General features: G+C 44.5%; 1 protein-coding gene across 1 annotated transcript in view; it reads right to left on the bottom strand.

Annotated features, from left to right (window-relative positions):
* Nucleotides 1-11236, bottom strand: part of LOC147890903 (GTP binding protein) — a 32307-nt gene extending 21071 nt beyond the window's left edge. The window contains exons 1-4 of the mRNA XM_087389414.1: nucleotides 11038-11236; nucleotides 10760-10927; nucleotides 2995-3118; nucleotides 92-183 (exon numbers count right to left, since the gene is read on the bottom strand). Of these exons, the coding sequence (XP_087245540.1) occupies nucleotides 92-183; nucleotides 2995-3118; nucleotides 10760-10927; nucleotides 11038-11124 (471 nt within the window). The 5' untranslated portion in view covers nucleotides 11125-11236. The remainder of the gene's footprint in view (nucleotides 1-91; nucleotides 184-2994; nucleotides 3119-10759; nucleotides 10928-11037) is intronic.
* Between the last annotated feature and the right edge of the window lie 1618 nt (nucleotides 11237-12854).

The following is a 12854-nucleotide window of genomic DNA, read 5'->3' as shown; positions in this document are numbered from 1 at the left end:
TTTAACATGGGTAATTTTAGACTTCCCTATAGAAGAAAAGGCATAAGGTGGTAAAAGGAAAAACAGTAGTTTTACAACTACAACAAAATACCTTCAATCGCAATTCTTCTGTGATGACATCAAGATCTCTAATCGGATCAATCGTATCTTCAACGTGTATTATCTCCGGATCATCAAATGCTCCTGCACATAGTATCATAACACACATTGACGTAACTACGAAGAGACTTCAATTTACCCACTCCTCAATCCCTCTCACAACAGACAAAGGCAGCCTATGGCTTCCTCAATCTTAGCTTTGCTCAATAATTGTATGAAATGTATGACTCATTGCATAGATAATTGCTCTCCCAAAAAACTACACTAGAAGCATTGTGAAGTGCAAAGATCAACAAACTAAACCATTAAAATCAGTCACCTAAACAATGACACAAAAACTTTTATAAGTGAGAGAAAACTGACCCAAAATGAATAATTTGTTTGTTCTATTTTTTGTTTTTATTTTCAAAGCTAAGGCACAAGCACACTATTTAGAAGATTGCGATATTTTTAAAGTTAGAATGGGGGAATAGAGATAGTTCAGCTGATCTCAAAGCATACTAGCCAGATTGTAAGCGTCTTGAAAATGAGGTGGGAATGTGGCATTTTCTATGGAGCAATTCACCCGCCGCCTGCAGCTCCTCCTGCTTGCCATCCCGCACGCAGCTCCTCCATCCGCAGCCCGTCTGGCTGCGCCTCCGCATGCAGCAGCACCTGCAGCTCCCCTCCGCCCTGCTCGCACCTCCCCTTCCGCCCTGCTCGCACCTCCCCTTCCGCCCTGCTCGCACCTCCTCGGCTCCTGCTCGCCATCCCGCCTGCAGCTCCTCCATCCGCAGCCCGTCTGGCTGCGCGCCTCCCGCCTGGAGCCCCCCCGTTTGGCTGCGCCTCCATCTGCCCTGCTGGCTGTGCCTCAGCCGCCCCTGTTTGGCTGCTCCTCCCTCTGCTCCGCTCCTGCCCACTGCAGCTCCTCCCTCCGCCCCTGCTCATCCGCCTTTACTGCCCGCTGCCCACTGCAGCTCCTCCCTCTGCTGCTGCAGCTCCTCCGCCCGTGGCAGCTCCCTCTCCGCCCTGCCCCACCCTGCAAGCCTCTCCGCTCTGCCCCTACGCCTCTCGCTAGGCCGCTAGCCTGTCCGCCCTCTCGCTACCCCTCCGCCCTGCCCGCTAGCCTCTCCGCTCCCTCCCACATAGTCAATTTTTCGAGTCAAGGAGCCCACACCCCAAAAGTGGCAGCTTGAGAGGACATCTTCGCCCATATCCCAAGAGTTGTTACCCAACCCATGATGGGAGACCCCAATCACAGATGATGAGACGCTTCAACTATTGAATGCTCTCTTGGTGCACAAATGCCTAGGATAAGATAGCCTCGCTCATGCCTTCTTTCACAAATATTGGGACAAGATCAACACTACACTCCATTTGGCCTTTCGGAGATCTTTGATTCAAGAATCAAAGCACATACCATGTGTCTTTCCTGTGGATGGATACGTCTAATCCTCACAAGGGGGTGACAAGGGAAACATTTTTCATTACCAAAACAATCACCGTCCTCAGCACAGCATACAAGATCTTGGCCACAGTCTTGACTGTGTGGTTGTGTCCTCTTCTCCTACACACAAGCTTTGTCCACAAACAAAGTATCCTAGAGCCTAGACAATATTTTCACTATTTAGGAGACCTCTAATTGCAAAGAGTATCAACCACTAGCAGTCCTTCTCTTGGGCTTCAAGAATGCTTATGATGGGTGGATAGGGCCATCCTAGAAGGCACTATGTGTTGGATGCAATTTTCAGCACGATGGATCGAATGGGGTCTTTGTTCTATATGCACGTAGCTACAACCAATTTCTCATTAAAAGTCACGCACAAGAGGTCTTCTCTCTTACTAGATGCATGCATCACAACTATCCTCTAGCCCCATTGCTATTCATTTTCATAGCAAAGGTCTTGGGATACTTTCTCCACTCATAGGAGGCAAGATGGGCGGTATGCACCTTCCAATTCAATAGGAAGAGAGCTTCTTGTTTAGTGTCTGTAGATGACATAGCCCTTTTGTGGAGCCGAGAATGGACAACCAGGGCAAAGTTAGATGCATGTTGGGTGTCTACTACTTGGCTTCTAGGGCAAGGATAATCGAAACAAGTCCATTAGATTCATCAAAAGTATAGAGCGTTCTATCCCAACCCTAAACTTCCACTAAATCTCTTTTGGATGTCGAATTGGGATTGATATCTCGGCAAAGTAGTACGTGGCCCTAGCCTTGGAGAGTGTATGCCAGAAACTTTGTATTGGTGTGCTGCCAGACTTTCCCTTGGCAAGAAGAGTGTTGGTTGACAACCAAGTTTTACTCGCCACAACTAGTATTTTTTTGTGGAGGATGCATGGGGCAGCTGAGGCAGCTGGTGCACAACTTTCTTTGGCCAGAATTGGATGGCAAACAAGACACCAAGGCAAAAGTGGCTTGGCAGATATTGATCCTGCCTCATTTGGAGGGACGCTTAGTGATCATTGACCCAAAGATGCAAAGCCAAGCCGTCTTGTGCAAGCTTTTAGTATGTGGCCTCACCATTAAACTCAAAACCTTGGAGGCTCCTTTTCGAGCAAGGTCTGGCACTCTGAAAACATTATTTTTTGTTTCTAAACTATAATAGTTATTCTATTAGAGAGAGAGAAAGAGAGAGAGAGATGTAAAGAAAGAGTCAGGTGCTGTTGATTCCCACGATAAGAGCAAGAAGAGAGGGTTGAATAGAAAGTACTTTTAATTTAGCCAAACATAAGACAAAGGTGTGCTACACAAACGTCAAGGCATGCATGTCCGTTACGAAATACATCTAGGCCATAATGGTCATCGATCAGACAAAACAAATTTCAAACATCTACCACAGAAAACAGAAAGCAACAATGCTTTAAATATACATAGCCTACAGACTTTGATGGGTACAGCCAAAAAAGATCTTACTCAGTACATGAAAGATCCCATCGACAGCACGTATGTGTGATAAAAAACTATTGCCTAGACCCTGGCCCTGATGTGCACCCCGCACCAAACCAGCTATGTCATGTATCTCTAAATAGGCAGAAACCTGCAAAATAAACTCAATAAACATTGCAATTTCATAAGCGGGCATGTTGTGCACAGTATGGCAGTGTAAACATAACTATTGTTCGTTTTCCTTTCCAAGGTAAGAAAATATTCATTCTTCTGAAAACTTTAGACAAAGAATTTGATAAGTCAGCAGACATCTAAAAGCGTAAAATCTAAACTTAAAAAAAATACCAAACTAAAAGGCAAAAGCTCACTGTTTGCTCTATGTGTGCGCACGCCCAACAATGTGCATGCCTATCACATGCACATGCACGTGCAAAAGGGCGTGTGTGCACACACGTGTAAAAACACACAAGATTAATATATATCAAAGTAGAGAGAGGGAGAGAGAGAGAGAGAGAGAGAGAGAGAGAGAAAGAAAGAAAGAAATATATATATATATATATATATAAACATCCATGGGAGACCTCGCGGGCCTATGGGACAAAGTGCACAAAAAAGCAAACTCATACAAGCCTTAGTGGGCTGAAGCAAAGGGTACGCTAGGACCATTGCTGAGTATTAATCTATGCTAACAGAATCATAATCATAATCATATCATATCAATCAATCTATCTAGGTGCTGGGACGAAACCGAAGCCTGGTACAGTGATGGCTCTCTGGTGCGCTGCGAAAATATCTCGTATTTGCGTCTAATGAGCTGTCTCGTGCTGCGGTGGGGGGCGCGGTCTCCTCGCTCTCTGGACTCTCTGGGCTATGTCTAGAGTGACCCCTCGTCTCTGTCGGTCTCCCCTGAGGAAAGCTGTAATGAGTCGGACCTCAATAGAGTGTACGCTGGGGGCTCTCTGTCGCACATGTGGCCTCTGCGCCCCTCTCGGCGGTACTGTGCTTAAGACGGAGGGTTTATGCAATAGTCATGTAATGGGGTCTAGTACTATGAGAAAAATCGCCTTCATTACATGTTTAAGACTGAGGGTCTTTGGATTTGGATTTGAAGGCTCTTATAAGTGCTTTCCCATCTCTGTAAACAGCCCATTTACCTTCCTTGCGAGCTTCCTTCACTTTAGCTAACTCTGTGACTTTCATCTTGAGCTGAGTCGGGGTGAGCTCCTCTGAGATCCATATCTTGGTACCTCTTAGTTTGTTGGCTTGACACCAACCGTATCTGTGTGTGTGTGTGTGTGTGTGTGTGTGAGAGAGAGAGTTTATTGGTCCTCTAGAGATATCTCAGCTTTTATGTCTCAAGCGATAAAGCTGTTATGGAAGACAAAAACTGCTGTGAAAGCATTGAGACTGCTGAAGATGGAAATGGTGTGCTCCCCTAAGATGCATGGAGGACTTAATGTTCTAAATATCAGATATCATGTACTTGCAAGGAAGGCGACTATGCTCAATACCTTTTTCCGTCAAAAACAGCCATGGACTTGTATGATAGCATCCATGTGTGTCAACATGAGGACAAATGCTTATGGCCATTGGACTACTGATCATTGGGAGGTTGTCATTGGGAGATTTGTAGGGAAGATTCCTAGATGCCCTTTCTCTACTGCTCTGATACTGGACTGGAAACAAGTGCTTTCTAAAGTCAAATGGACTCCTAATAATCATTCGGGGACAAACTCAATGCGGAAAGAAAGTATTCATTGGAGTGCCATCTTTGACACTCCTCTTGCTTTACAGGAACCGGTTAGGGCATATAATCTCATGAAATTGGGAATCAGATACATCAATGACGTGGTAGATGATCATGGCCATATTTTATCTTTTCCTCAGGCCTCTGCCACTTATGCATTGGGAATGCACCACAGGTTGATATGGAAGAGAATTGCTGATCTCTTGCATCCTTTCCTTCCTATTCCCCCTGTGGCTGACACAGACAGGCTTATGGATTGGAAATTGTACCCCACTGCTACATGCTCTCGTCCCATTCCTCTGTCTGTTTTGACCTCCATCAAAGTCTACAAGCTTCTTCAGCCTGCCCCTTGGATTCATCAATATGCTAATACTCTGTGGCATATCAGGCGGCCTCTTTCATGGTGGCGGAAGAATCTCCGACTAATATGGAGGTGTAAAATGCCTTTGAAACAAAGACTCTTTCTTTGGAGATGCTTGACTGGCACATTGTCAGTGGGAATCACACTTGCTAAACGTCACATTGCTTCACCCACTTGCCTACGGTGTCACGCTCCTTCAGAGACTATCCTTCATCTACTTTGGCAATGTCAGTCTACTCGGAACCTCCTGGGGAAAATTTCAGATCTTCGCCTCCGTTTCCCGAGTCACATATTTGGGAAACTTTTTTGGTTATTTGGCAGATTTAGGACGTCTTTATCTCAATACTCACTCTTTTTCTCATGGGTGAGATATTGGGCTCTTTGGACAATTTTGGAAGAACATAATTTGGCATATTTGGGCCGTCAGTTTCAAAAGTCATATGAATCCTTTAGAGCCTCATTGCGGCAATCTTTATATGATGCCTGCCATGAGGGTGATATACATGCATCTTGCATTGAGCTTTTCTTTTTATGCTTCTGATCTGTGGAATACTCTCCATCTTGGAGACTTTCCCTCTTGTAAAGTTTTGACATTATAAATACACAGCACTGGATTTTACTATAAAAAAAAAGTGTGTGAGAGAGAGAGAGAGAGAACGAAAAATAAACTTTATATGTGACTGAAAAGACCCTGAAGGGTTTCAGACAACAAGGAGCTGTGAAATATCCAAAAGAAAGACCAGATGCTTGTCATAGGCACTACAGAAGAATAAAAATGCAAGCTGTAATGTATAAACCAAGTGGAAATCGACCTGGGTTAGAGACACTAGAATCCAATGATTGTCATTCCGAAGCTAACCATGGTTATCTTGTCTTAGTCTACTCAGTTCAGCCTGTTGATATGTATACAGAAATACACTAACCGGGGAGCTAGTTGCAGCCACAGTTGCTTTTTCTTGCACACTCACACGTATGCATGCACTCCCGTACATCTCTTTTCACTTTACGCTTCCACACTCAGTTAGATAATCTGAGCAGACTAGTGAGGACAGAAGTTGACTCACGTGTATATTACCTTAGTATCAGAGCTCCAATGGTACAGTTCAGGCAGGTTCCAGCATGGTGTCTAACATATTTTAACAAGTCAACCATGAACCCGAAGAGAGCTTCAACTCCAATCAGGATCAAAAGGCCAAAACTCCAGGAGGGCCCATAGCAGGGATGCAAGAAACCATCAAACCATCTGGATGTTGGCCATGGTTCAAGCCATGATGCAGCAGCAAGCCCCAACAGTCAAAAACACTCCACACCAGTCATACAGCTCCAGCATGTCCGCACCACTGAGGTGCATCAAGACCACAACTGTGATGACACGGTATCTTTTTTAATGATAAAATTAAAGCTCTGATGTGAGCCAGGATATCTGATCCAACTCAGTTGTAACTACAGTGAGGTCCTCCCATGTGGGAAACATGGACCATAAGTGAAGGTTCTTGCACTTGATAATCACGATTCAAGTTGGGCAGGTTCAGTTTAACTAAATTATGTTATCAGTGGCCACTGAACCTCCACCCAAATGTCTCTCTAAGCACGTGGATCCAGGAGTTCTACTGGCAGTGCACAACACTCAAAAGATTCAAGCTTGGGGGTTTGAGCTTGTATCTAGAATTGATGAAATCATGTACTCAGGTGGAAGAGAAAAGGATGTTACAGGATCAACCTTTTGAGGTGAGCCTCCCTGACAAAACATTGGACACATCAGAAACATACACACTTAAGACACTCTTAAGACACTTGCATTTAAAACTAAATAAAACCCCTATTTTTTTTTGTACTTTTGCTGTGACGTTATTTCAGCCACCACCATCTCCTATTTGCAGTGCTGACAGATGGCATTCATGTGTAGGCCCATTCATGGGCTTGCAATAGTTTTACATCCACTATTTAAGTCCGTTGATTTGTTCAATAAGCTGGAGTTACATGCAGATAGAGATGCTATAATTCTAGGGAGCCCACAGAGAAAGAGCAGTTGAAGCTAGACATAAAGCAATACCAAATTATTGTGTAAGCATGTCATTCTTCAGACCCACGTCTAGAAGGAAAGGGATTTGTATACAGTTGTGGGAGATACAGCTACTCCACTCCTTGCATACTCAGGATTTTGTCTCAGTGAGACATGTCTCTTTGCCATTTGGTAAACCATCTTACTCCTTGATTCCTTTCAACTTACAACTTTCAAAAAATATAATGAATCATGATTTGCACTTACTAGTACTTTCCCTACCTATCTCTAACTTTCTTGTAACTTATTATGATTCAAAAATAGGAGCACACCAAGTGGAAAACTCTAAGGGACGGTGACTGTATGGACAGCCACCCCTTAGTTGCAGCTTCTCCAGCAGCAGGTTGCCTCCTCTATAGGCTGTATGGCCCTCCTCCAGCCAACCCTGCTCTTGCCCTTGGACTTCTGAAGCCCTCTGTCTCATTCCTAACCTGAAATCAGTCCCTACATCACTCTTCTTCTGATGTACCTGCTGTTCTGCTGCCATCCTTGACTGAACTATTCAATTTTGAGGCTGTTCTAGGAGAAAACGTTTTGGAAAAGAGCCTATTTAATGCATATTTCATGTTCTGGAAGGTGAAATTCTATCTTCTCACTTCAAAGTCATGTTTCCCTACTGTATCATGAATCTCTACCTATTCTAAGTGGTTTTAAACTCTCTTTTCCATTTCTCTAGCAAGCTGAAAGGAATTCTCTGCTTATTGTTTCCATTTGACACGTGAAATTTTCTCTTTTCTCTTTTCCGACATCCAATAGTATGTCTTAAGCTTCGAGCCAAAGGGCTTCATCCTTGCAATTTCTGGTGAGCATAGATTTCCATCCAAAATGGGGCTCTCCTTTCTTTTAAATAGATACTTATGCTCCAATTGGATAGAAAACCCTGTTGCTGTGCTGGTTTTAGTTCTTCAATGACATAGACACAGTGAATTTCCTAGTGGAAAGTAGTAACATGCCTTACTGGCATCTCTGTAGAAAACAATGAAGTGTCTTTATTGGGATCTCTACGTGGAACTAGCGGTGCATTCACATCACTAGGACATGAAATTATGGCTTCCACAATGCAAACAATCTCCAATTCAACATCCTAAAGATCCCTCGACCATGGAAGACAACACTGCATATGATCTTGCTAAAAAACTTGAGCTCATGAACAAGGGTCAAGCATCCAAGGAAACCCTCAACAAAAAGTACCACAACTCACCTTTTTAAGAGAGAGTAGAGCAACAAGAAGAGATAATCCAACAAACAAGGAGACTGGAATGCAAACAATCTTTATTCAAACGATAAATCTTAGACAATCAACAGCTAACACACGATCGGTGGGATATTTGGTCGACGTGATAGGGCTATGGCATCGACTCGGCGGAGCAATGGCTATAGGTGGATATCAGGAAGCAAGGTGAACCGTTGTCCATAGCAGAGATCATTTCCTTTGAACTTTTAAAATTTGCCAAGAGTGCTGGTTATTCTCTAACAATAGTGAGGTTCATCTTTGCTGCAATTTTGTTCTGTTTCAGGATAGATATGCGTAATTGTCCACTTCTTTGGTGTAGAGAATGGAAGGCTTTCCTATTCCTTTGTACTGTACACAGCTAGTGCTAGGTGTGCCTCTGACAAAGAACCCAAGTATAAGCTGGGTTCATAAAAGATTCCGAGATTTCTCACGTCAACCCGTGCTGATGGTATGTAACGTTGAAACAAACAGGGAAGAAGAAAGGAAAACAGAGATAGAAAGAAAGAAAGAATGTCTATTAATGTCCTCACGAGACCAACAGGTCTATGCCACAGCAAAAAACTAGCTAATACATTCACTTAGGGAGGGTGGCCAGCTCCCAAGGGGGGGAGGGAGAGACAGACAGACAGACAGAATATGATTGTATATCCACGTGAGACCCTCCAGGATCTATGGGGCTGGTGACCGCTATTAACTAACAGTGGCCTTTTACATCCAGTGAAAGAAAAATCCTACAAACTTGCTATGCAGTGAGTATTGTTGAGCTAGCTTATGCGCTAGTCCGAGTACTTTGTTGCGGTGCTCCAAGAAGTAGCTTCCTAGTTTTTTGGCTGGCTGCTCCAACAGATCTTTCATGTGGCCTTTGCTGTCCCCATAGGTTTCTCTGATATATGCGTAAGCTCGACGTCTTAGGAGTACATGCTCCTCATCTTATACCTCTCCTGTGGGACAGATTTTGCAAAGTCTTTTCTCTCTCAAGACCATGGGTCTTGCCCACCTGCCTCTACTTCTACATCATGAGCATTGGTTCTAATTTTGCAGATTAGATGCCTTTTAAACATTGATATGTCTTCTCCAAGGCTTTTTGCATTCCATGGCTGTCCATCGGATTAACTTCATGTTTGTAGAACTACATTTTTGCCCTAGAATTCCAACTTCGTTTACTCTTTGTGCCATCACACTAGGACTCCGATATCCAAAACATACCAGCTTACCTTAAGGTAAAATCATGCTATTTCTCAAATTCCCAGTGCCTCACCTATGTATCTACTTATGTGTGTCTAGATCTTGCAGAAAGGAAGGGATATGTGTGTCTGTGCACGCACGCATGTGTGAGGTGTATCTACCTTTCTACATCTGTCTTTGTGTGTGTGCGCGCATGTGCACGTGCATGCAATGTTGGAAGCCAGCTATGTGAACTGGATCCCAGGTTTTGATCATCCAAATCCTACAGTACCCTCCATCCCATACTCCCTCTAAAGGATTTCAATGCTCTCTCCCACTCCCTGCAGAGAAGGTCGGGACACCTCACAGCCTCCTTTTATCGACTCCACCTTAAAAAAAGCGTGTTATAAATATACCAAGACGGTAAAGGACATGTATACTGTGCCATCAGAATGAGGTAAAGTTGAAGTTAACACTTGATCTTCAACTTCCCAGTACCACTTTTTAAGGGATGCTCATTACTCCCCGGCAACTTCCAATACCGAGCTTGGGCATCCTAGTTCTAACGCTGACGTGCTACAGCCACGTGCTCCCCACTCACTAACCAAAAGATGGACTTACCTACCAAGCGCTACAAACCTCATAAATATGTGCCTGGCTTGGATGGGAATCGTATGAATGGCCCCTTTCAATGCCACACGCAATCATATACTTTAAAAAAGGCGCCTGCAAGGGTGCTTCCGTACTTTGGACCAAGTCTGATATCCACATGCCTTGGTTGTCACCACCAGAAGTGATTTATAACAAATCTAAGTAATCTGTGTACTATAACGAGGCGTTCTGACTAATACAGACACTCCGCAGGCTGATTTATTGTCTTTTCTCAACCGGAGGGCACGGGCATGGCAAAGGCACAAGAAACTCATCCTCCCTACACATCTTACGCACGTATTGATTCATCCAAAACCCCTCAAAATTTTATTTCGTTTCGTTCAAGCGCAGGCCAGCCACAACTTCCGTGGGGAGAAAATAGGCAATATAATTCATACGTATAACCAACATAACCTGAATTGAACGAACAGAATCCAAGCCAACAATAAACCCCAAGTATGATTCTTCACCACCCTCCATCACGGCTATAAATCGCAGCGACAAAACCCATTGTCACGAAATGAAAAGCCACAAAAAATCTATAGAAACTATTTTAAATAGAAGTGAACATACCTCACTTTTGGGTTTGTAAAGGTTGCAAAGCCACTCAAAACGCTCATCCGGTACGTGCACCCTCGCCTCATTGGGCTCGATTGTGCAGAAAGGGAAATTCTCAGCTGGAATAGACAGCTTTGTGAGCGTGTTGAAGAGAGTGGACTTACCGACGTTGGGCAATCCAACCTGCAAAACGGGAGATAAACAAAAAGAAGTCAAAATAAACGATTCGTCTAAATGGAAGATCGACGTACTAAACAGCCCATGATTGAAGATACAAGGAAGCGACTATATACAATGCCGATTTTGAGGTGGGAAGAGAAGCGGCCCAGGATGGGTCGCTCGGGGGGGGCATCCTTGTTCTTTGCGGCCTTGGGAGGCATGCTGAGAGCCCTCGAGCTTGGATCCTGTAGGCAGCCAAGGACAAAGCACACAACCCTGCAGGTGAACAAAACTGAGCACTTCGCGAGTTTTGAGCTTCGATGGCCTTCCTTTCAAGTGTCTCATTTTACCACTATGTGGGCATTCCTTGAGGGTTTTGGACACCCTTGGTCCTCTCTTCACACCACCCGCCCGCCCGCCCGCCCATGGAGAAGGAGACGGTCACCGCGTGTGGCGGTTCACACCACCTAGACTCAAGGGATTGGAATGAGCCAATCATTTGCCGATTGGAGAAGTTGGCCACAGAGTGGACGGCCATCATAGGCCCAAATACAAATCTTTTGTGTCAGTGTCCAAGCCCGTCCCTTTGTTGGCCCAATTAGCACACCTTGCACCCGTACAAGGAGGAAGACAATTGAGCGGAGCATGAGGTCATTCACACCACCCGGTGGCACCTAGTCATTATGATATAAATAAAGGTTGCCACATTTCTACATGAAAAGGTGATTGGTGTAGTGGCTGAATTAATAGATGGCTGAGGTTCAGCCCCCAACTAGCACATTTGGCACCCTTTTTTTTTGCCTGCCCACGTAGTTGGATGACCTGGTCAGAATATCTTTTCCTCCACGTCCGGGCCCATTTCACCAATTGGTCCAAGTAGGACTAAGAACCTATCCTCCACTTTTTCTCCTGTCCGGGCGGGTGGTGTGAACCCACTCTTAGGATGGCAGCCCTTCACACCACCTTTTGCAGGATGACCGGCGACGGGTGGTGTGAACCCAGCCTCAATAATGGGAACCCATTCCTCAAATTACTACTAGGAGGACACACTTTTTTAGTATACCTTTGACTGTAACCATCTTCTTAGGCAGTTTCTCAATCATCTACCAGAGCTTCTTATTCACCATCAAGTTCATGAGAAAAGTCTGTCCGTTCATGCTCCCCTTCACACAGGCTGCGTAGAGAAACAATATTGTCGGGTTGAATCTACTGCTCATTAGTTCATTCTATTGAACACTCTCACGAACAAGATTATGAGACCACTCGAGTCTTGTTCCCTACTTGGGTGTGATTGTGCTACCAGCTCTTTTTCTTACGAATGGTGTACACTCGATTGTGAAACCCCTGGTTTACAAGCGTGAATTTCCATTTGCGAGAATCTTTGTTGTCACTTCTTCTCTCATTTCCAGGTCCGAGGGTGTTGATCACCAACAGTCGTGTCATTGCTCATTGTAGCATAAGTGGTTAGAAATGTAGCATAGGTCCTCGGGTTGTATTTTGGTGAGAGGTGTAGGCTAAGGCATTAAAGCAACTCTGGTGTGTGCTTAGGTGAAAAAGAAGCAATAAGGATCGGTGGGGGTTTTCACCTCCATAGGGTTCAAGGGTTAGGCAAGGTTGTAGAATTTAGAGTGAGTAGAGTTGAGAAAGCTAACTAGGGGTTCCAAGGTTGAGAATGGGTTCAAGGTTGAGGAGTGGAGAGCTAGCCTTCTTCATGGTTTCACAAGGTAAAGGAGAAGGAAAGAGGGAGGAGGAAGGAGGAGGAGAATGGAGGAAGAGGAGAAGAAAGACATGAGAGAAGAAAGAGAGGAGAGAAGGAGGAGGAGAAGGGATGAAGAAGAGAGCAGAGAGGAGGAGGATGAGAAGTAGGAGGAGATGGGAGGATGGAGCATAAGCATAAGGATTGAAAGGGGAGCATGCTAAAACACAATAGTGTAAGGGGGCATAGAGACTA

The sequence above is a fragment of the Dipteris shenzhenensis genome, chromosome 18 (assembly GCF_047967505.1).
Source record: "Dipteris shenzhenensis isolate YYH24624 ecotype China chromosome 18, Dip_SZ_1.0, whole genome shotgun sequence".
In the NCBI taxonomy this organism is placed as follows: domain Eukaryota; kingdom Viridiplantae; phylum Streptophyta; class Polypodiopsida; order Gleicheniales; family Dipteridaceae; genus Dipteris; species Dipteris shenzhenensis.
The sequence above is the reverse complement of the archived record's forward strand: the minus strand, read 5'-3'. Positions and strand labels throughout refer to the sequence as shown.